At 36.0% G+C, this 23,227-nt stretch overlaps 3 protein-coding genes across 3 annotated transcripts; 2 read left to right on the top strand and 1 right to left on the bottom strand.

Moving 5' to 3' along the window:
* Positions 1 to 67: 67 nt before the first annotated feature.
* On the top strand, positions 68 to 15,606 carry deltaCOP (coatomer subunit delta). The gene is made up of 15 exons (XM_089738221.1): positions 68 to 224; positions 369 to 408; positions 523 to 643; positions 1,024 to 1,126; positions 2,067 to 2,186; positions 2,820 to 2,879; positions 4,613 to 4,724; positions 5,967 to 6,054; positions 8,471 to 8,626; positions 9,057 to 9,133; positions 10,208 to 10,296; positions 12,492 to 12,642; positions 13,258 to 13,369; positions 14,086 to 14,208; positions 14,889 to 15,606. Exons 1-15 carry the CDS (start codon positions 222 to 224, stop codon positions 15,055 to 15,057), a joined length of 1,524 nt encoding a protein of 507 aa, XP_089594347.1. The 5' UTR covers positions 68 to 221; the 3' UTR covers positions 15,058 to 15,606.
* Positions 15,607 to 16,876: 1,270 nt separating this feature from the next.
* Positions 16,877 to 20,821, top strand: LOC114246730 (uncharacterized). The gene is made up of 4 exons (XM_028179409.2): positions 16,877 to 17,053; positions 18,215 to 18,383; positions 18,797 to 19,058; positions 20,388 to 20,821. The coding sequence occupies exons 1-4, from the start codon at positions 16,936 to 16,938 to the stop codon at positions 20,793 to 20,795; spliced, it is 957 nt and encodes a 318-aa protein (XP_028035210.2). The 5' UTR covers positions 16,877 to 16,935; the 3' UTR covers positions 20,796 to 20,821.
* Positions 20,815 to 23,011, bottom strand: LOC114246731 (UPF0488 protein C8orf33 homolog). The gene is made up of 3 exons (XM_028179411.2): positions 22,648 to 23,011; positions 22,322 to 22,456; positions 20,815 to 21,255 (listed from the first exon to the last, which is right to left on the bottom strand). Exons 1-3 carry the CDS (start codon positions 22,835 to 22,837, stop codon positions 20,930 to 20,932), a joined length of 651 nt encoding a protein of 216 aa, XP_028035212.2. The 5' UTR covers positions 22,838 to 23,011; the 3' UTR covers positions 20,815 to 20,929.
* Between the last annotated feature and the right edge of the window lie 216 nt (positions 23,012 to 23,227).

Here is a 23,227-nt window from a genome sequence, read left to right as displayed (position 1 = left end):
CATTTTACTGAGATTATATTTCATACCATATTATCTCATTTCATCCCAGTTGATTAATGTCTCAAACGTGGTCTAACCATAGTCTAACAAAATACTGTTGACGTTTGCTGTCAAATGGTCAACACGTCACCTCGTCGTGTGTGTTGTCAAATTTGTGGAAGCTTAGCCTAAAATATTTTGGTGTTTTTTATGAAAATTAGATATAAGAATAAAAAAACAAGATGGTATGTAACGTTAAATAAAACTAACGTACACTCTTCATCATACATTCCATAAATCACATTATTTTAAATTTATTCCTATAGATATGATTGTATTCCCGGTCAGTGTTTACTACTGAAATCATATGTATTTTCATATTATTTCAGGTACTTATAGCCGCTACAGTTTGTACGAAGTCAGGCAAAGGTAATTTATATTACCGATATGTGCTTCAACTACTGACATTTGATACTTTTCATAATATTATTTTAATGTAGTATAGTACTTTAATTGTGTGTTAATGATGTTCTATTTATTTAGCTCTGGTGTCCCGCCAGTTCGTCGAAATGACAAAAGCTCGCATCGAAGGTCTACTGGCGGCCTTCCCTAAACTAATGACAGGAGGACGACAGCATACATTTGTTGAAACAGAGTCCGTCAGGTATTTATCATTAACAAATTTTCATTAATATTCTTTACGATGAGTTATTCTTTCTTTTATACCAATGACGAATGTTGTTTATAAGCATACCAATGGGTTCATGTAATCAATATATAAGAACTAAAAGTGTAGTGCATTACCCATTTCTGCTGTGAATCAGTGTCATATGTCTATTTTGAAAGTTGTTATAATGTACAATAAAGAGTTTAACATTGTGTCTTAAAATGAGTTGCAACATTGTTATTGTCGTTGATATCTATGGGAACTATACACCACAGGAGACATCAGTTTACTCACCTATATGCTGTACAATTAAATATAAAGCAAGTAAAAAAATTCTGATACAAAATTATGTCTAACTAAATTTTTACCACTTTCAGATATGTCTACCAGCCTCTAGACAAGTTGTATATGTTACTGATCACGACAAAGGCTAGTAACATCCTGGAAGATCTGGAGACATTGAGACTCTTCAGCAGAGTGGTAAAATATTATTAATCGCATTACATTTTTATTTATTTAGTACATATATAGTGATAACGACATTGCAGATTATATCAATTACAAAAATTTCAGTAGTTTTTACAGTATTAATTAAAATGAGGGAGGGGCACAGATGTAAACAATTTAAAATTGTAAGCAAAAGTTCATAGTGCAAGTAATTTTGCACAATTATAGCACAAAATAAAGAACAGATCTGTGGTTCACATTAGGCAAATCAAATAAACTTACATGAATGGGCAAAGAAAAACACTTGAACACTGTATTCTTTGGTATGTCAACTGATTTTGATAAAAAATAAAGTTTAGTAACAAATTTTAGTATTATTAATAAACAAATACAAAATATGTACTTGTAAAATAACAAATGTTAGAGTACTGTGTACTCATATTTTGTGTTTTTTTTAGTTTTTTGTAATTGCTTAGATGGGTGGACGAGCTTACAGCCCACCTGGTGTTAAGTGGTTACTGGAGCCTATGAGGGCTTATGCCAGCATACCCGGGGAGTATGTCGCTAACACTAGCCCTGGCAAGAGCCGTGCTTCGCTGAATCAATCATTCTCTTATGGTGTGAAATGTATGACAAACTAAGGTTAATCTTTAAAATCTTTTACTGAGCGAAAGATATTGCTATGAATATTGACTTTAAGAATCATATTGTTCAGAACTTGTGATGCAAGATTATCATATTCTTAGCTCGATTCAGTGTTTTTATCTTATATTTCTTATTTTACAATTGTAGCAATTACAGCGGTTGTCACTGGCAGTGGATATGGAAAACGACTGCAATGATATACACCACATATTTTCATAACAAGTCTCATTTGACAATGTATTTATGACATACATTTTTTTTAGTTCAATTTAGGTTGTTTTGCACACAAAACATGGCAAGTTATCGGTGCTAATTATTTTCTTTCTAGGTACCAGAATATTGTGTACAGCTCACAGAAACTGAAGTCTTGAACCAGGCCTTCAACTTGCTATTTGCGTTCGACGAGATTGTCGCTCTTGGGTACAGAGAAAGCGTCAATCTAGCGCAGGTATGTATATAAGACAGATGAATTTGATATTGTTACGCCGGTAAGAGTAACGCCATCTATCATCGAATAGAAGAAACGAATATCAAAAGAACTAGTAACATCGAGAACGCTAAATAAGTGTAACGCCATCTATTATCAAATAGCTGTAAAACATATCGAAACGACTCATCCTATCGGGAAGGTTCTCAATAATTCTAGATTTGTCGTGTCGACTATAAAAGCGTTGCAGAGATGACATGAAGGCAGCTTAGTAAACGGTTCTACTCCTAGCGAAGCGGAAGAAGTGAATTGCGAATTGTAAAGTGTTCCTTGAGTGTTCTAAGAGTTAAATAGACTTTTAATTTGTACTTCGGTGAAAATTTTATTTATCCCGAGCCCCAGAGCGTAACAATATGCAAGATATATTCAATTCAGCTCTTAAGCAGTAATGCGTTTCGGCTCGATGGTTGAAATAGCTGCTATACTATTGAGATGTAGACCTCATGTCTGGAGATGGGCACCAAAATTCACATTATGATATCCACAGTATCTGGTAATCACTTATGAAAAGGTTGGCCGTGAGATCGTTTACCGATTTTCTAGATTGCCCTTAATATTCTTGAATTGAAATTTTGCAAACTTGTTTTGTTTAAGGTCCGTTCGTTTGTCGAAATGGATTCTCACGAGGAAAAGATTTATCAAGCCGTAAGGCAGGTACGTGTATAAATTTAATAATTTTTTTAATTTTCTTTCTATTGTGATATTCGTCTATAGACAAATTATTCAGCTCACTGTTATTTAATCGGTATTTCCTGTAAATCAAAGTTCCATAGATACGTCCGTGGGTCGCGTGAGTTTAGCAACAACTGGCATTGGGTTGCCATGTTTAAAAAAAGTCATTATAATAATTATCTACATGTTTATATTTTTTGTTATTTATATCAAATTAATACAACTGATTAATAAGAAAAGGATTCTCTTAAAATATTTAGGTATCAAGCAAATCCAGCATTTCTTCCTATAAGTTCCTAGATTTTTCTGTGCTATTTGAACCACAGACTGATATATTATGTTGATATATACGCCTATAAAACACCCAGAAAAATAACGAACAAGCTTGTTCATCACACACATGTTTGTCCGATGTGGGATTTGAACTCACGACCCTTGTCCCCGTAGTCGGGAGTGCTGTATATCAGAGTTATTCAACTTGTACTGTGTGATGTGAAAGTAGTGAAACTCAAGTCTCAAACTCAACTCAACAAAGTCTATAACGTCACGAAAATGAGACTCGTCTGAACCCTAGTTTTCTCAATCTTTCTCTACGGGGCAGAGTCCTGGACAATTAAGACAATTAGTGAAACTCATTCGAATATCGTGTGTAATCTGTACATAGATAAACAAAGATAAAATTCTGTTTAGTGGCTGATGACAGTACGGTTTTATTTAAGTTTTTTTTTTTAAGAGAGTTTATGACCTGGTAACTGAGACCTTTAAGTCATGTCTTATTTTAATGTATATTCTTAATTTTATGAAAAATGATGTTATGGAGTGAAATGAAATGAAAATGATTAATTTGAGACATTAATCAACTGGGATGAAATTAAATGAGATGATATGAGATGAAATCTAATCTCAGTAAAATTGTGGTCATTTACTAAGATTTTTTCAGTGGACTTTTTGGAGGATCCCGAGAAGTTACGTCCAGCGCCTTTGTTTCATTTTCCCACATTTGTGCACTTTCACAGATATTAAACGGTTAATAAACCACCATTATTACACATTTAAACCCGAAGAAACACTAAATAGACAAAATAAAACAAATCACACAACTTCACTCCACGCGTTCCCGCCAAAAAGTATTTTTTTTTTAAGTTTATAACATAACAACACAGATAATATAACACAAAACATAGACTCATTGTGTAAATTTTGAAGCGTCATAGATTATAGTTGAATTTCGATAGTTTGACGGGAGTCCCTAGTAATTTAAAGCGGCCGTCCCACTGTTTTTTTATTATTGCCTTTGAAGGCAGACGAGCTTACGGCTCACTTGATGGTAATTGGTTACCGTCGCTCATGAACGTCATCAATGTCAGAGGCACTGCCAAGTCGCTGCCTACCATTACTCATATGGTCCGATATAGCATCATCTGTCTCCATAAAAAAACCTCCCACAATTATACGTACTTACTGGTGGTAAGACCTCTTGTGAGTCTGCACGGGTAGGTACCACCGCCCTACCTATTTCTGCCGTGAAGCAGTAATGCGTTTCGGTTTGAAGGATGAAGCAGCTGTTGTAAATATACTGAGACCTTAACCTTATATCTCAAGGTGGGTGGCGCATTTACGATGTAGATTTCTGGGCTCCAGTAACCACAACACCAGGTGGGCTGTGAGCTCGTCCATCCATCTAAGCAATAAATAAATACTTACAAACACTTTAGACCCAAGAACGCGAGGCAGCAAACCGCATGCGCGAACGCGCTAAGGAGTTGCAGCGTGAGAGATTGGAGGCGGCCAAACGTGGCCAGCCGCCGCGCTCTCAGATGTCCTTCGGTAAGAACAGTGTGCTTTGTGCGAGTTATTTAACGTTCTCGATAGCGTAAAAGTTAACTCAAGTTTGTATGCAATTGGAACAGCGCCCCTAGCGGCAAACGTTCCATAGACAGAATAGGTGGTGTTACGTCGTGTGGGCTCAAAAGACGCCCTACCATCTTTGAGAGGAAACCACAGATTGTCAAACTTGCTCATTTCCAAACGAATTGAAAATCTAAAATAATTTATCTTGAAAGTTTTAAGTAAACATATTTTGTTCAGAAAACAATCGATATACTCGTAGACTGCTAACGAAATTGATTCTTGGAAGGGTCCTTATCATTAAAAACTCGTTTTATTGTCTCGGTACTGGCAACATTGTTCGCTTGCCAAAAAATACGAAATTTTAAAGTACGGAGGGTAGAGTTAAGGAGAACCATCTCTGTGTGTAAAAAGTGTCCGTTAAAATCTGCTAAATAAGGGTGGCGCTACAGTAGCAACCGGGTAAATTTAAAAAAAAGCGCTTAATGTTATTAGAATAAGATAGAGAAATAAAAAAGGACGAAAGAACTGTAAGCACTACAAAATCACAAAAAGTAAAATATTTTATTTAAAGCTGATAAGAAAATGCAATCGATGTCTCCACGTTTTACCACAACAATAATTTTAGGTTATATTGACGAAATTAGTTTGGACTACGTAAACATGTGAGATCTTGTATATAACACTGTCACTAACTACTCTAGGCGTTAAATATATTAAATTTCTTAACTCGGCATACTTCAATCAGTTAACAACTGTTCAATTCATATCATACCCTGTGTCTATGCTAGCGCCATTCAGGAGAATTTTTGAACTGTTATTTAGTGCTTTTTTTTCCTCCTACGTATGCTGATAGCCTTGAGAGGCTATTTCAGCTTCACCCTAACGTGTGTAGGTGAGCTCACGGGGCTCAAATCGGAGTGTTGTTTGACTCTAGCAAGAGCAGTGCTTTGCAGAATCTACCACCGGATCGGAAACGCAACCCACTGAGAAGATCCGGCGAGAAACTCAGTGTGCTGTGTCTATGGGTTAATTCGCTCGTCGAGCCCTTCGTCGCAAGCGACGCGTTCGACGAGGACGGTGACCGTGACGGTCTTTGGTGCTAAAAGTGGGACACTTTTTCAGGCTTCTCCCATATGAGACGGTTCAGCCTACCTCTACCCTCTATATTTTAAAGATAATGCAACTGTTATATACTAATATTTTTTTCACTTCTCTTAGGCAGTGGCTTTGGTAGCTCGACGATGTCCTCGTCGTCTCCATCTGAATCTATTGCCGAGAAGATTCCAACGACACCCACCAGAGATACGTGAGTTAAATTATTTTTTCTCCTACCTACGCCAAAAGCCCGGTTTTCCTCCCGCTGTACAGGGAAGAAAGTGTAACTTTTCCTCCCTGGGTACTGACAAGTGCGCATGCGCGTTAGGTGCTACGTCTGCTCTCACGCACCTAAAATTCTCCGCCATTCTTGTGCTCGGGTAATATGCAATATTGTGTTTAGTGCAAAAGTGAAATAAACAAAAGGCAATAAAATTTAATTAATGAAGTATTAAACAAAGATGGGTTCATCAGACAGTTCTTATTCAATTACTAGTAGTTTATTTAAAAATAAAAAAACAGTTACATTGTTTTTTTATGCGTTTTTTACAATATTAAACTTTCGGCCTGGTAGGAGAAAATTATTTTTCAATATTAGCGTCAATCACAGTGTTGTAACCGACAGACAATATATAACTAGTTAATGACACAGTTAAAAATTAACTATAAACAAAAAAATCACCTTGGGTTTTTTCTCCGAATTTCGCATGCTTGATTGCACGTAATTTTAATTTATTTACTAAAATTATTTTGCTATGGACGGATGGAAAATTTTAAATTGAGTCAGAACTATTCATCATCATCATCATCATCAACAGCCCATAGTCGTCCACTGCTGGACATAGGCCTCTCCCAATCTACACCACTGAGACCGGTCTGCGGCTCTCCTCATCCACTTCTTGCCGGCCACCGTATTATTATTGTTTCATCCAGCAAACCACAACAATCTAATCAGATATAAAAAGTGTACAATTTTGTAAGACTGAACTTAAGTGTATAGAATCAGATTTTTTTTTTTTTTTACAATTACTGTTCATCTAATTTTATAACATTTGTTGGCAAAGGCTTCCGGACCCAGCTATCCTCCCAAAAAAAAGGCATAAATCAATATATTTCAACAAGTAATCTAAAGTAAAGAAAGGCGTAAAAAATCTAAAATCTAAAAAACAGTCCGCGATCTCTAAAACTCTTAAATATTCAAAAACGTAGGTAATATTGTAACGACAATATAGATAGACGAAATTAAATCGTAAAAGTCCTTTTAACTATAATAAAAAACCTACCTAAGAAAGGCGCAAAAAGTACACACTTATATAATCGCATTAAAATTATATTTGAGCTTGACATTGACTACGCGCATTAAAAGTGTATAATCTCAAAACTTACTAATTTTACAGGAGCGTGTTTTAAAGGTTTTTATTTATTTATTTAATCAACAATGTTTCAACAGCATTTAACTAGACACAGGGTACAGAGGATGTTTTCCCCTGTCCTGGTGAAACTGGAAAGGCCTCCGGGCCACAAGTAATCCTTCAATCATAAAAAAAAAAGGATGTTTTCCCAAACATGAGCCAATTAAAGAAACACATTATGTTTCCAAAAAATGTTAACACATAATTAATGACCACAGGTAGTCCAACTAAGGTAAAGGTAAGGCAGTTAAATAGGTAGATGAATTTTGTCGAATGATAACTTGCAGAATAAGTTTGAATCTGATTGTGTGGTGTCGATGTGTGTAAGTGCGTGTGAGTGTAATAAAGTGGTTGGTTTACATGGACGCTCGAATTGATTATGAACGTTGATTTTTAATTGTAGAACACCGAAAATACTTTAAAGATTATTATTTTTCAATTTGTAAATATTTTAAAGATTCAAACAATAACAAACCCTTAGCTTAACTTAACTTAAGCTTATGAACTGCAGTTTTGAACGTAGTTTTGGATGTTGTAAAGATATCAATATCTGAATAAAACTTGTTGTAGGTCTTAGGTAATCTAATAGACATATCATTAGCCCCGTAGTTAGTGCGCTCTAACGGTATATAAACATGTGATATTTTTAATATTAATCATATTCGCAACATTTATTTTTTATTTTGTACCAGTTACATTATCTGTCTTTTAAAGTAAGATAATATTATGTATTAATTTTGTTAATTCATAGTAGTCAAATCATAGGTAAACTAAAAAAAAAAACTAAAGCTAACCTATGCTCTTTTGACGGTATTTATTAGAAGAATACTGGTGATGCCAAATGATTCCGCATATTAACTCAATTTCGAATATTTTTGGACACTTTTAATGCGAAAAGACGAAATATGTAATTTAATTTAATAGAAATATGTATTTTAATTTGCGTGATTACTGGTGGTAGGACCTCTTGTGAGTCCGCGCGGGTGGGTACCACCGCCCTGCCTATTTCTGCCGTGAAGCAGTAATGCGTTTCGGTTTGAAGGGTGGGGCAGCCGTTGTAACTATACGTGAGACCTTAGAACTTATATTTCAAGATGGGTGGCGCATTTACGTTGTGGGTGTCTATGGGCTCCAGTAACCACTTAACACCAGGTGGACTGTGAGGTCGTCCACCCATCTAAGCAATAAAAAAAAACTTTATTTTCTTTCTTCTAGTCGTACAGTGGGTCGTTCTGCCATGAAGCTCGGCAGCCGCGGCACGGACGCGGACTCGTTCGTGTCCCGACTCCGCAGCGAGGGTGACGTCACGGCGCCCGTAGCGTCGCCGGCGCAACACGACGCCGGCAAGCCCGTTCCCGCCGATCACAAGGAGTGAGTACTGTTTGCAAAACATTTTTTTTTTTTAATTATTATTCACACATTGACTTCTGCGCTAAACGTGGACATATTTTTTAAAATGAATAGTCATTATTTTTGTTGTTTTTTTTTATCTTCTCTAGAAACCCAAGAAGATGCAGTAGTAGGTATAAAGACAGGTGCTGCCTTCATAATAGCATTGCTTTGAGATTCTAGCACTGAATGAATAGACACATTATGTTTTTGAATTTGAACCCGATACAGAGCATTTACATTCGGCATTTATTGTAATATTTTCAAAATGAACTCAAAAAATCGAACAGAGAAAGCATAAAGTTAATGTTTTTCTTATTTTAAAATATTCGTCCCTGTATAGGGGTAATGAAAAAAACAACTTTCCAATATCTTCACGTCTTGTACCGCAATGATAGGTTGATTATTTCAGTGTTCACTTGCGCTTCGAGGAGCGTTTAAACCTGATCGCCGGCCGCGACGGTGACATACAAACTTTTGAACTATCAGGTATTTATTATATAATTTACTATAAACTATATTTAGAGAGAGAGAGAGAGATTTTTTTTTCCTACCTTAGCTTGATGGTCTTGAGAGACCATAATATTAGCGTCACCGGGCGAAAGAGAAAGAGTATTTTTTATTGTACAAAAAAAGTACAATTGGCGGTGTTATCGCTAAGAGCGATCTCTTTCAGGCAACCATCAGGTGGACAAGAATCATTTGGAAACAAATTACGCAATTTATATATATATATATATTTCACTGGCTTGGTACACCGCGATTTCAGACTAAGATGTGTGTAAGATTAAGATGTACCAGTTTTGCCTGCTACAACTCTGTTAATTTTCTACTCCATATAAAACCATACTGCAAAGCGTTTGAACTACGACCGAGAATATACCATAATAATTGACACGTCAATATTTAGATTTTAATCAACATTGTTATTATATGTGTCGGAAAATAAAACAAAACTACTGGGATCTCAATAATATGTTTTTTTTAATTGGTAACACCAATGCTTGTTGATAGCTACTAAACTAAATAATATGTACCTATATGTAATTTTACAAAAAGAAAAGCGCTATAAGTAATAGCAAACAGAATTAATATTTAATTTCCTTTTCTTTTTAATACTTTTGTTACCGATGAGGATATAACGGCGAACTTTTAAAATTATTGCATCTTCAGTTGCTTTATGTCATCATCAGTTCTTAACCCGAAAAGTGAAAATGACGCTTAAATATTCCGTCACATACAAACACTTTTTAAAAAAATACAAATTCTTTTGATCATCGATGTGACGAAAATTAACTATTTCGTACATACTCATTTGCTTTTTTCTGTAAGTGAAACTGTCACATTCTTCGCTTACTAAGCACTAATGGGTATAATTGTGCAACTGGAGGTTTTATCGCGAAAAAAATACGTCTTTAAAATAAAAAACCGTTTATTATCTAGATAAATCATGAAAACGATACATCAAAGACACATTGCGCTGTACTATTTTTACTAACAATATTTAGTTTTTGTTTTGCTCACCGTACATTGGTTGCTAAATAGTTTATGTTTGTTCGACAGGTCTGCTGACGCTACGCATTAGCAGCGAGCAATTCGGTCGCATACACGTGCACGTCGACAACAAAGATTCTAGACCGTTACAGTTGCAGGTAGATTACAACTGAAGACATGAGTGGATGAAGGGGGATATGATACAATTTTTTAATTTTGAGAAAACGGCCGACCAACATTTGTTCTTTATTTTTGAGATATTATGCATTTGTTGTGGTGTTATTTTTATTATTTTAAACGTGAAATTAGAATACTTCTATTTCTTTACCAATATGGAGGATATTATTGTTTGGAGTGATTTAAAAATCAAAGAGTAGGTACGTTAGGTGCTCATGTCACTTAAATTATTTTTTTTTTTTTTTTATGTACTCACAAACAAGATTTTACAAGTTGTCGTGGCCTAACGGATAAGACGTCCGGTGCATTCGTGTTGAGCGATGCACCGGTGTTCGAATCCCGCAGGCGGGTACCAATTTTTCTAATGAAATACGTACTCAACAAATGTTCACGATTGACTTCCACGGTGAAGGAATAAAATCGTGTAATAAAAATCAAACCCGCAAAATTATAATTTGCGTAATTACTGGTTGTAGGACCTCTTGTGAGTCCGCGCGGGTGGGTACCACCACCCTGCCTATTTCTGCCGTGAAGCAGTGATGCGTTTCGGTTTGAAGGGCGGGGCAGCCGTTGTAACTATACATGAGACCTTAGAACCTGTATCTCAAGGTGGGTGGCGCATTTACGTTGTGGATGTCTATGGGCTCCAGTAACCACTTAACACCAGGTGGGCTGTGAGCTCGTCCACCCATCTAAGCAATAAAAAAAATAAAAAAGATGACATAGTACAGAGTAATAGGAAAATTATGTACAAAGGCACTGCTTATTTCTTTAAGAAATCTCATGCAGCAGACCTGCGAGAGGATTATGAGAATAATAATTAAAAGTGATGAGCGTGTGTAGAACAGCTAAAACAACAAATACAACATGAGAATTATAGTAATGCACATACACATAGCAAATATTGTTAAACTTAATTAATTCAACGTGATAATATTTTTTCTTCGTACATAACTCCATCACGTGCAATTTCTAACAATTGCCTTTAAACCCGGAGATTGTAAAAACTAAAAAATCTTAAAAATCGTACTTAACCCCTTCATCCACTCATGTCTTCGATTCTTTTAGCCATAGCGACTGATGTGGAAGCAACTTTGAATGCGAGAACGAGAGGGAGCTATCGAGGGAAAGTGTGTTAGAAAGAGTGCGGGCATATATACAAGTGATGTGTGTAGTTTGAGGAAGCGAATTTGTGTGAAAGTGACAGGAATACCGAATTAGTATGGGTGTAAGAGGGAAGATAAATGTCAGTATTGATTGGTTTGAGATAATTTATGATTGACGACAGATTTGAAGCATTATATGTAACACTGACACCGAGCGTATAACATTGAATATGTGATTAGTATACAAAGTATACATTGAACTGAAAAAAAACATTGTTTATAATACCCAACAAAGGCAAAAAATGTTCTTCTATTATTTATTACGCAACACTTTTATGAACATTATTAAGACACGATCAACTAAACCATGATTAAAGCATGATTAATCAACTATGATTAACACAAAGATTACAACAGCACTAACCAATTCATGATTAAAGTATGATCAATAAAACCACAATTATAGCAGCATTAGCTAAACCGTGATTAATGTACGAACAAACAAACCAAGATTAAAGCAGCATAAACCAACTTATGATTAAAGTATGATTATTCAAACCATGACAAAAGTATAAGCAACCAAGCCATAATTATAGCAGCTAAACAAACCACGATAAGATACGATTAATCAGTCATGATTAACACATAATCAAAAACACAACAATTTAAACAACAATAGGTAACTCGTGATTAAAGTGTGATTAATCAAACCGGAATTAAATACACTAGCTAACTCGTGATTAAAGTGTGATTGATCAAACCGGGACTTAAAAAACACTAACTAACTCATGATTAAACTGTGATTGATCAAACCGGGACTTAAACAACACTAACTAACTCATGATTAAAGTGTGATTAATCAAACCGGGACTTAAACAACACTAACTAACTCATGATTAAAGTGTGATTGAACAAACCGGGACTTAAACAACACTAACTAACTCATGATTAAAGTGTGATTGATTATGTGTGTGATTAATTCGTTATAGAATTTTTGCTAAACCGTGATTAAAGCTCGATCAATCGAACCGTGAATAAATCAGCATTAACTAAACGACGATTTATCTCAGACCCATCCGAACGTGGACAAGGAAGCGTTCCGCTCGACCGGCGTGATTGGGCTGAAGCAGGCTCAACGCCCCTTCCCGATGCACAGCGACGTCGGAGTCCTCAAGTGGAGGCTGGCCACTACCAACGATGACAAGCTGGCTCCGCTTTCCGGTGAGACATGTGATACGTGACCCTTTGAGCGCGAACCGTCGATATATCGACTCTCTATTAACACGTATGAAGTATGGAGCGTCGAAATATCGACGTTTTGCGAAGTTTGATTATAGGTAAAATAGGTATCGACCTGTATGACGTTTTATTCGTTTGAATTTATTATTGATTCTCGTATAATTTTTTAAGGTACTTTTTTTCAGAAATTCTTTAGCAATTTCTGCAGAAATTATTATTTATTTATTTATTTCTGCAGTAAAAGGGTTAAAGATATATGGTAACTTTAAAGACACGACCGAGTTCGTTGCCCCCTGAATTCGTTCCGCTCATAATTTGAGAAGTGTTTGTCGATTTTCACAGCGAACTTTTGTTTGGTCTGAAATAAAGAAAATCCTTTGTCTGTTTGTTCGCGTAGACACAACCCACTGAGTTTCTCGCCCGGAACTTCTCAGTGCGTCGCTATTCTGATCTGGTGGCAGACTCAGCGAAGCTCTTGCTAGGGCCAATGTTAGAAAACTCACCTTCCAGCTAGAGTGTACCTGGAATAGCCCCTTAGGTTATCAGGGAATTGGTCGGGAAAAATAAATTATTATTGACAGACATGTTTTCTTCTAGTAAACTGTTGGCCGTCCGAAGGCGTCAACGGAGGATGTGACGTCAATATCGAATACGAGCTGGAGCAGGATCACCTGGTGTTGACAGATGTCAATATCACCATACCGCTTCCGTGAGTGCTTTGACAACCATTGCGCGCTCATAGTACCATTAGGGCCGCCAACGTTATGTACTCTTATTTATTTATTTATTAGACTTCATGGAAAAATTACATTGGCGGACTTAATACATAAGGCATTCTCTACCAGTCAACCGAAGGTACTGCAGAGTAAATAGTGGTAGGTGCAATTAAATTTATAAGTTACAAATACATACAGAAAAAAAGTATATATATAGACTCTATATCATCTATATTCTATCTCTCATCAACCGAATGATCATTGTTCTATACTCTTCGTATATACTGTGTTACTTATAATAGTTTGTATTCAAGTTTAACAATATTTGTTATGTGTATGTGCATCACTATAATTCTCATGTTGTATTTGTTATTTTAGCTGTTCTACACACACTCATCGCTTTTAATTATTATTCTCATAATCCTCTCGCAGGTCTGCTGCATGAGATTTTTTTAAGAAATAAGCAGTGCCTTTGTATTTAATTTTCCTATTACTCTGTACTATGTCTTCTTTTTTGTGTGTACATAAATAAATAAATATATAAAAATAAATAAAGAGACAATCGCATATACATACATACACACATACATATAATAGTAGTGTTAACTATGAATTAAATCAGATTGTGGGTATTTTGAAAAAACGCATGTTTCGGTTTAACGCTATTTTGAATTTAACTGTTGTAATTTAAAAGGTCGCATTATTTCAGTTCTGGCAACACTTCGGTGGTGGTGCACCAGTGGGAGGGCAGCTACACGCAGAAGGGACGCAACCTCATCTGGAGCATTCCGCTCGTGAGCAAACAACAGAAAACCGGGAGTCTTGAGTTCACGTGAGTTTTGACTACCCTTCTTAAGGAATCCATGATGACTTGGAGCTTGACTCAGTAAGTATCTACAGTCTGCATTTTGCGACATTTTGAGAAGGCGGTACGACATGAAAACCCTCTTGTCGTGGCTTTTTTTTAAGTGGTTACTGGAGCCTATGGACATCTACGTCGTAAATGTGCCACCCATCTTGTTATATAAGTTCTAAGGTCTCAGTATAGTTACAACGGCTGTTCCACCCTGCAAACCGAAACGCATTACTGCTTCACGGCAGAAATAGACAGGGATATGGTACCTACCCGTGCGGACTCAGAAGACGTCTTACCACCAGTAATATACGTTGATCCGTGATCCACACCGAGCTGTGGACCAACCACATTTGATTTTTATTGAACATTAAATCCCTATTTTTTTTTATTGTTAATTGTTTTTTGTAAGTTTTTTTTTGTTTTCTTTCTTGTCTTAGTTTTAATATTAGTTAACGATATTTTTATCTTAAGCACAACCGCTCTGTAAAGTAAGATGTGTTCACACCCAAAAGGGTGAATTCTATAATGTTTTTTTTTTTTTTTCAAAATAACTTCAATGTTTATGTATGCAGATTTTATCCAGTTGCGTGAAGTTAATATTAAAAAAAAAAACATTGAGATCGGAAATGATTCCATTGAACGTTTTACATTCACAGCGTCACTCCGTCTATACCCAACGACTTCTTCCCGCTCTCCGTGACGTGGACATCGGAAACGTCACTTGCGTTATTGACAGCTGTCAAAGTGACGCAAGCGGAAGACGGGTCGCCCGTTGACTTCTCTCAAGAGATCAGTTTCCACGCCGATAAATACGAGTTTGTTTAAACAAATTATTAGTAGTTGTTTTTTTTTTTCTTCGTATAATGGGCAACATTATGTGAATTTATTTTTAATGATTAAAAAAAACCCTGTATTATTTGTGTATCGGTAATAAATATATATTGTAAATTAAGATAATGTTTGATTTTACGAATGTGTTTGTTGATGTGCATCGTTTTGAAATTTTGAAGCTATTGGCAATCAATAAAATCATAATAGAAGATTTACACAATGTAGATTGAGCGTATAAAAACACGTTGCTATGTAAAAGGTGATACAAAAAAATAAACCAGGAATAATGGAAACTAAACTTTATGCTATCGATGATTAAAGTTCATTTTAGTATTGTGCCAGTAGCACTATACATACACATTGCTTATGATGCTATGCTCATCTACTATCAAGTAGAATGCGTTCTCGAAACTTCTTACTGACATGACCGTGAGGTGAGGGTAGAGAAATTATTATAAAAACCTATAATAACTACACGATATATAGCCAGAGATGTAAAGTAAAATTGTAGAATTTATTAAATAAATAAAAAACCCAACTGAATTTGTAGTCTTTTTTTTAATTACTAAGACGAATGAACGAGCACGCGGTAAGCCCGGTCAATTTGACCGATGCATTTGTGAAATCTTTATGCATTACAAGATGACAAGACACCACAACAATTCTATTCTAAAAATCTAAGCACTAATCACTACATTCATCGATATATTACTTATTACGGCTATCGACTAGGACAGCGGTACTCAACCACTGTGTCGCTACACATTAGTGTTCCACAAACCCTCCTCAAGCGTGTTGGGAGACACTCTCTCTTCCCAGCTATTTCTGAAGTCGTCGTGGCCTAAAGGATAAGACGTCCGGTGCATTCGTGTTGAACGATGTACCGATCTTCGAATCCCGCAGGCGGGTAACAATTTTGCTAATGAAATACGTACTCAACAAATGTTCACGATTGACTTTCACGGTCAAGAAATAGCATCGTGTAATAAAAATCAAACCGGCAAAATTATAATTTGCGTAATTACTGGTGGTAGGACCTCTTGTGAGTCCGCACGGGTAGGTACCACCACCCTGCCTATTTCTGCCGTGAAGCAGTAATGCGTTTTGGTTTGAAGGGTGAGACAGCCGTTGTAAATATGCTGAGACCTTAGAACTGATATCTCAAGGTGGGTGGCGCATTACGTCCAGTAACCACTCAACACCAGGTGGGCTGTGAGCTCGTCCATCCATCTAAGCAATAAAAAAAATTTATCCCACAGGGTGGTAGGGTCAGCTTTCCTTACTTTACTCCTCCACTTCGCTCTGTCTTCGACATCCTCGTCAGCAGCATTGCATTCCCTTTTGTCCTTCAGCACTATATTCTTCCACCTTGTCTTGGGTCTACCTGTAGATCTTCGACTTGGGAGGTCGAGCAGTAGTACCTTTCCAACGCAGTCAGGTGGCTTCCTTTTTACGTGACCATACCGTTGGTAGGTATACAAACACGATATTTTTAACTGTAGTGATTCGGGGGAAATGCATCTCTGGGGTACATATAATAACACACTTGTTTACTAGATACATAGAACTGCAGCTACGCTTAAGAGATTAATGATATATAATTTTAGCGAGCGTACCTATACTTAAAATATCTGCTATCAAAAGTTTCATGTAAATGTGGAAATGGGTCAGAGTACAGAGTATGTTACAGAGTACAGAGTATGTTAACGAATCTCTAAGTAAAAAGGTTGAGAGCCACTGACCTATTTCTATTTTTTTTTTTTAATAAAAGAATTGAAAAGGTTTCCACGACTAATCTGACTAAAGTTAATATCACACAAGAACAATAAATTAGCAGTAAACAATTTGCCTGATCGTAAATTCTGCTATAAAATGTGGAAATTGTGTTTCTACGTAACATTGTGTAATGCTGTAAACTATTTCGATCGAATCGAAGAGATGTTACGCACAGCGAGGAGAACGTTTGAGCAACCAAATTATAACGAAACCTGTGAGTATATTTTGGGTATTTTTAAATCTATAAAAACTATTTTTTTAGTAGTATGTCCTGTATATCTTATCTTATTCTTATATATCTCTATATATAAAAATGAATTGCTGTTCGTTAGTCTCGCTAAAACTCGAGAGCGGCTGGACCGATTTGGCTAATTTTGGTCTTGAATTATTTGTGGAAGTTCAGAGAAGGTTTAAAACGTAGATAAATATGTAAATGCTCGGAATTAAATAAAAATAACAAATTTCCGGACGGATTCCTTTTGTTTGCTTTAAGTTTATTTTATACAAAAGCTTAAGTCTTTTATTTATCGATTGAGCCACTACGGAGTCTGCCGGGCCAGCTAGTTTATATATTTTGATATCTGTCATGACCGGTTGGATATTTATTTGAGCATAGATTGCAGAATATAGTGCCCGGGAAACACAGTTATGTGCTCAAATCAAAACGTTTTGGAAAAACCTAAGTACCTACACGTGACTAATAGTCCATTGTCTGTGTTTATAATAGAAACTACAAATCAGCCGGTCATCGTTCTCGTCGAACCCGTCGCTTGCGACGAAGGGCTCGGCGAGTAAATTAACCCATAGACACAGCCCACTGAGTTTCTCGCCGGATCTTTTCAGTGGGTCGCGTTTCTCTTGCTAGTGTTAGCACAATTCTCTGAGGTTGAGCCCGCGAGCTCACCTACCCGCGAATAATTAGCGGAGAAAATGCACGTCAGAATTATACCTACTGAGCATCGTTCACAATTCGAACTAAATGGGATATCTTATTGGTGGTAGGACCTCTAGTGCGTCCGCACGGGTAGGTACCACCACCCTGCTTATTTTTACTTTGAAGCAGTAATGCGTTTCGGTTTGAAGGATGGGACAGCCATTGTAACTATACTTGAGACCTTAGAACTTATATCTCAAGGTGGGTGGCGCATTTACGTTGTAGATGTCTATGGGCTCCAGTAACTACTTAACACCAGGTGAAGTCGTCGTGGCCCAAAAGATAAGACGTCCGGTGCATTCGTATCTAGCGATGCACCGCAGGCGGGTACCAATTTTTCTAATGAAATACGTATTTAGCAAATGTTCACGATTGACTGACACGAGTAGGCTGTGAGCTCGTTCACCCATCTAAGCAATAAACAAATTGTTTATCTTTCAGTCTTTTCTTCTTTGGAAAACTATGAAGTGAACGCTAAACTGGTTACCGAGGTAGACTACCCTTGGATAGCGCGCGTAGTCCATTCCACTATTGATGAGCTACCCCACATATGCACTGCTGTTTGCATCGAAGATAGAATATTCATTACGGCTGCACGATGCATATTTAGGTGATTACTAAAAAAATTTACCCGCGTCACTTGTCAGTAGTAAGCTCTTTATTCGCGGGGTATATATTCCGGGTATTTGTTTGTATAGCTTAGATAAATTGAAATCTTTTTTTATCAATGTGTATGTATCGATTAAATCCGTGAACAAAGAAATCTTTAGCCATAAACATAGATCGCATTTTTTTGAATCCGCGAATAGTGAAAGCGCGAATAGGGAGCTTTTACTGTATACTCTACTAAAATTTCATCCGCTATACTTTTGTCTCTTTTTAGTGTATTTTTTTTCTTTTCATCCAATCTTATATCACTACGTCGCTAAAGAATGTTTCAAATTAACAATCAAACCAAAAAAATAATTTTCTTTATTTACATACACATAACTAAAACAATATAAAAATCTTGAAAAATTCCAGTTTGAAACCACAATACACCCGGATCATATACAATTTACATAATCTAAAACCGATAGCCTTTGTGATTCCTCGGAACGGCTCGAAGCAAGGTTTCGACGACATCGGCTTTATAACAGTACAAGATTATGAAAACGTTATTTGGAATGTAATTCAACCGTTACAAGGAATAAATAGAACGGACGAAATGTTTGATTGGTTTGTTAATATAGAACAGTCGTACGGACCTATCGAGTATCGGGTTGTCGGATATGCAAGTCCAAAGGTAAACTTTTCTCTATGAGACCATTGAATACTAGTTGTATCCGCCCGCTTCGCTAGGCATTTAAAATTAGCATTATTATTTCTCATTCCCACGAAGATTCTCATCGATAACGCCTCCGCAACTGGTGTAGGGAGTCCAACGCTCATATAAATATTAGCCTATCCATGAAGTACAATGTATTTTTTACATGGATACCAAGTTTCAAGTCAATCGGATGCATGGTTCAGTAGTTATAACGGAACATCCGTAAAAACCACTGTAGATTTATATATTACTATGGATATGGATAAGGAAACAACGTTTGAGAAAGCTTTGGCAATTCCAGAGCCTTCGTTTCCTCTTGAAGGCTCAATCGGTCGGGCGTCTTTCGGGTGAGCATTGCCTTGTCAGTGTGCTTAGTGAGTTTTTTAACGTTCTCGATAGCGTAAAAGTTAACCTAATTTTGTATGCAGTTGGAACAGCGCCCCTAGCGGCAAACGTAGACAAACGAACCCATTCCATACGAATATTTAATAAGCCGACTTTAACGTTATCGAGAACGTTAAAAAACTCGCACTCGCACTCTAATTAATTTATACTTTTTTAAAACAATGCAAACAGTCTTGTTGTATTATCTGTATTAGTTTATTAAACACAATGCTTTTTCATTTTAACTTTACTCAGACCAAAAAAAATGGTACCTAACTAAACAACATTCAGCATAATTACCAGTGTTACTAGATGTGGTTTTGTAAAAACAAAAAAACCTATTATTATTTTTCCTAACCTATGGTGATAGCCTTGGAAAGCTATATCAGCGTTACCCTCGCGTGTAGGTGCTCTCGGGGCTAAAACCGGAGGTGTTGCTAACACTGACCTTACCAAGAGCAGTGCTTCGCAGATTCTACCAGCGGATCGAAAACGCGATCCACTGAGAAGATCCGGCGAGAAACTCAGTGGGCAAATCTTACCTCAATACGCAGACAAACGCTCGGGAAACACCATAGACAGCGCTTGTCATTTGCTATGAACGAGAAATTTCAATTTGGTTTTTCAATTATTGTTTGTTTACTTTGGATCAGTACTTAAGCAGGTTTCATTTGATTTTTAACACCTATCAAAGTGATATTATTCTAAATTGTTTTATTCTTTCATTCATTCGCTATTCAGCCACTCTTGTGCACCCTTAGACATGTTCCTCTCCCAATTTATATTAATAAGCCCAGTCTTCAGCTCTCCTGATCTATTGCTGGTCACTCTGCACAAGTCATCAAGTAACGGACGCTGGCCTAACGACTTCATTTTAAAATGAGATTCCAATATATTACAAAATGAACTTTGATTTTCTAGGGCATCCATACAATAAAGACCGTGGATAGGATTTACAGTCTCACAGAATTGGATGTCGTTTCTAACATGGACTTGTGTTCGAATATTATGACGTATTTTGATAAGATCAAAGGGTTCAAAGTGCCCTGTTACCATTCCTGCGACCTACCAGAATTCATCGAGAAAAATAAAAGGTGTGAAAACTATCATGGCGTCGAAGGGGGCGCCGTATTTGACAAGAAGAAGAATCAATTAATCGGTGTTGCCACATGGGGAGCTTATTATTCTAAATACGAATTACCGGTCGGATACTCTGTGGCGAATTCGGATAACTTCTACGCGGACTACATGTGCGCTAAAAGGATTAAAATGGATAATGATATGTTGGTCACGAACGGACATTACCAGCACATTTGTGATTTTTTCTGAATCATTAAAATGCATAAAATACAATAAATGCTCTTTATTTTTTGCTTCAAATTTAAATTTTAGACTTAACCTATTTTTCGCTATTCACTTAAACACAGAAGTGGCTAACTTAAAAAAAATAAACAAAATGAAAATCAACTATCATTGACATCGAAATTAAATTTAAATTGAGAACTTGAAAAAGAGAACTTAAATTTTTTTGTACTGTCTTTGTTTGCTTCTTCAGTATTGTGATCCTTAGAGTTTCCCTGTATGTTGTCATCGGCTATAACAGACTCTGTGTTACCAATTTTGTTATTTTCTTCTGTAACGGTAGAAATATTTCCATTTTCTATTTGATCTGAAGTCAAATCGAAATTAAAACGGAACGACTCATCTCCTGTAGTTTGAAATACAGATTTCCTAAAAAATGTTGCCTTTGGTTTTTCCTGTACTTCTGATATTTTGATTTTACTTGTCACTGAAAACAATTAAATTTAAATTAAGTATACCTTAATACTGTTGTGAATGTGTGGTTTGATGCCAAATTGGGCAACCACTATCTTCCATGGTTCATATCCGGGCATATATCAAAGTGATTCTCAGTACATCTAGAATAGAACAAATATGCATAATGTAAGTTTAAGTAAATAAAAATATCACTAAGCAAATGCAGTATTTCTGTAAATGTTAATGCTTATTGTCAGGTGGTGGTCAGTGGGCAATAGTGATCACCTCTTGTTAGGTATTCATATTTACCAGTTGACCTATTGACCAGTTGTGGTTGAGGTCCTCAAACATTTTATTATAATTTATATATGGATATGGCGAGATTAATATGCAGTTAACAAAACAGAAAACTGTAGACAGCTAAAGCAAATAGTCGAAAGCCTATTAATAAGCTACCAGTCAATAAGCATTGGCAATAGAAAAATCAATTAATAGGCTAGCGGTCTGTAGTGTTAAGTAGCTCCATTTAGTAGACTTCCAATTCCATATATTATAGCTTCATGAAGATTTGAAAATTAAATACTTTCATTTTAAAACACATTCATATACAGTTATGTGTGTTTCATGTGTTAAAAACAACAAGTTTATTAAGCAATTAGATAATAAAGGTAAATAAATGGGGACCACTTTCCACTTATTACCATACAAAGGTGTGCGACTCGTTAAAAGTAAAATATCCTTATTCAAATACTCAATCACAGATATTGAACAGGCATTTTACTATACACATTTAAATCAGAATTAAAAGTATAGTAATAATTTCATACTGTTATATTTAATGAACCAGGTGAACACTATGAGTACCTACTTAGCCCTAGTATGACCTCATATCAATGGCACAAAATTTGAAAACACAAAGTGTCTGTCGGGTTTATATACAACACATTTGTACCGTATACTTAAAATTACTGCCACACAAGCAAATTATATTTAATTACCTATAGATATCGGTGATCCATTTAAAAAATTGATGCACCGATGCTAATAATTATAATTGAAAATATCAAGTTAAATGTAGCTTTAGTGTGAAAACATACTTTTAGACAATTTTTTCTCCTCTGAAGCCATTTTAGCTCGATAATCACCGAAATGTGTCCTCATCAATTGTCTCTTTCTTATAATCGGCTGATTATTGTTTTTTAGTACAGTTAAGACTTTCCATGTTTCTTGCACTGAAATCAAAGTCAAATGGATATTGCAAATATAATAGGAGGGTAGGTACCGTGCAAATCGAGAATTTTAAATTAAGAATTTTTTTTATGAAGACACGTATTTTGATATTTTGATTTAGCGTATTTTCTAAAACTTGAACATCGCTAAATTGGATACATTTTTCTTTAATTTGTCTAATTTTAAAACTCACATTGTTTTTCGTTTCCTTTCTTTTCATTTAAAGTTCGCTCTAACTGTTGGATACACCAACATAACTCGAGCTGAAACTGTCGTAACGATTCCTCGGGGTCTACACCTTCGGACTCGTGTTTATCAATTTTACAAGGTTTCTGTAAAGATGTCGATTTGCCTTTATTGTGCAATCTTGTTGGTTTAGGCATTTTATTTATGATATTTTATATCGCCACGTTTTGAAACTTTGTTAATTCCAGAGAAGTTTTGATGAAGTGTAATCTGTGTATTATTATATTAACGGATGTATGTAACGTTCTTTTTGTAGTAACGAAACCAAATCAACAGAGGACACTAACTTGGAAAAAACTGAAAACAAATTTATAGCATAGATAATTAAGTAGCATTTAAATCGGGTGCACATTGCCATTCCTGCCGGCACCAGTTTATAGTCTATGGTTGATACAGACTGTCCCGGTGACTATTTTATTTATTTATTATTGCACAATATATGCAGTGCGATATATTTTTATTTTACATTACCTGAACCGGCAGAATTCGTAGTGCCTCAATCGACAAATAAAAGACCTAAACTTTTG

Source organism: Bombyx mandarina, chromosome 24 (assembly GCF_030267445.1).
Source record: "Bombyx mandarina strain Sakado chromosome 24, ASM3026744v2".
Classification (NCBI taxonomy): Eukaryota; Metazoa; Arthropoda; class Insecta; order Lepidoptera; family Bombycidae; genus Bombyx; species Bombyx mandarina.
The sequence above is the reverse complement of the archived record's forward strand: the minus strand, read 5'-3'. Positions and strand labels throughout refer to the sequence as shown.

Excerpts from the sequence above, each read along its gene's own strand:
- deltaCOP (XM_089738221.1), top strand. Across the intron at positions 10,297-12,491 it reads CTAGACCGTTACAGTTGCAG|ACCCATCCGAACGTGGACAA; the intron begins GTAGATTACAAC and ends GATTTATCTCAG. Across the intron at positions 12,643-13,257 it reads CAAGCTGGCTCCGCTTTCCG|TAAACTGTTGGCCGTCCGAA; the intron begins GTGAGACATGTG and ends GTTTTCTTCTAG.
- LOC114246731 (XM_028179411.2), bottom strand. The coding sequence starts at position 22,837 with ATGCCTAAACCAACAAGATTGCACAATAAAGGCAAATCGACATCTTTA. Across the intron at positions 22,457-22,647 it reads GAAAGGAAACGAAAAACAAT|TGCAAGAAACATGGAAAGTC; the intron begins GTGAGTTTTAAA and ends CTTTGATTTCAG. Across the intron at positions 21,256-22,321 it reads GGAGAAAAAATTGTCTAAAA|TGACAAGTAAAATCAAAATA; the intron begins GTATGTTTTCAC and ends AATTGTTTTCAG.
- LOC114246730 (XM_028179409.2), top strand. The coding sequence starts at position 16,936 with ATGTGGAAATTGTGTTTCTACGTAACATTGTGTAATGCTGTAAACTAT. Across the intron at positions 17,054-18,214 it reads ACCAAATTATAACGAAACCT|TCTTTTCTTCTTTGGAAAAC; the intron begins GTGAGTATATTT and ends TTTATCTTTCAG. Across the intron at positions 18,384-18,796 it reads GCTGCACGATGCATATTTAG|TTTGAAACCACAATACACCC; the intron begins GTGATTACTAAA and ends GAAAAATTCCAG.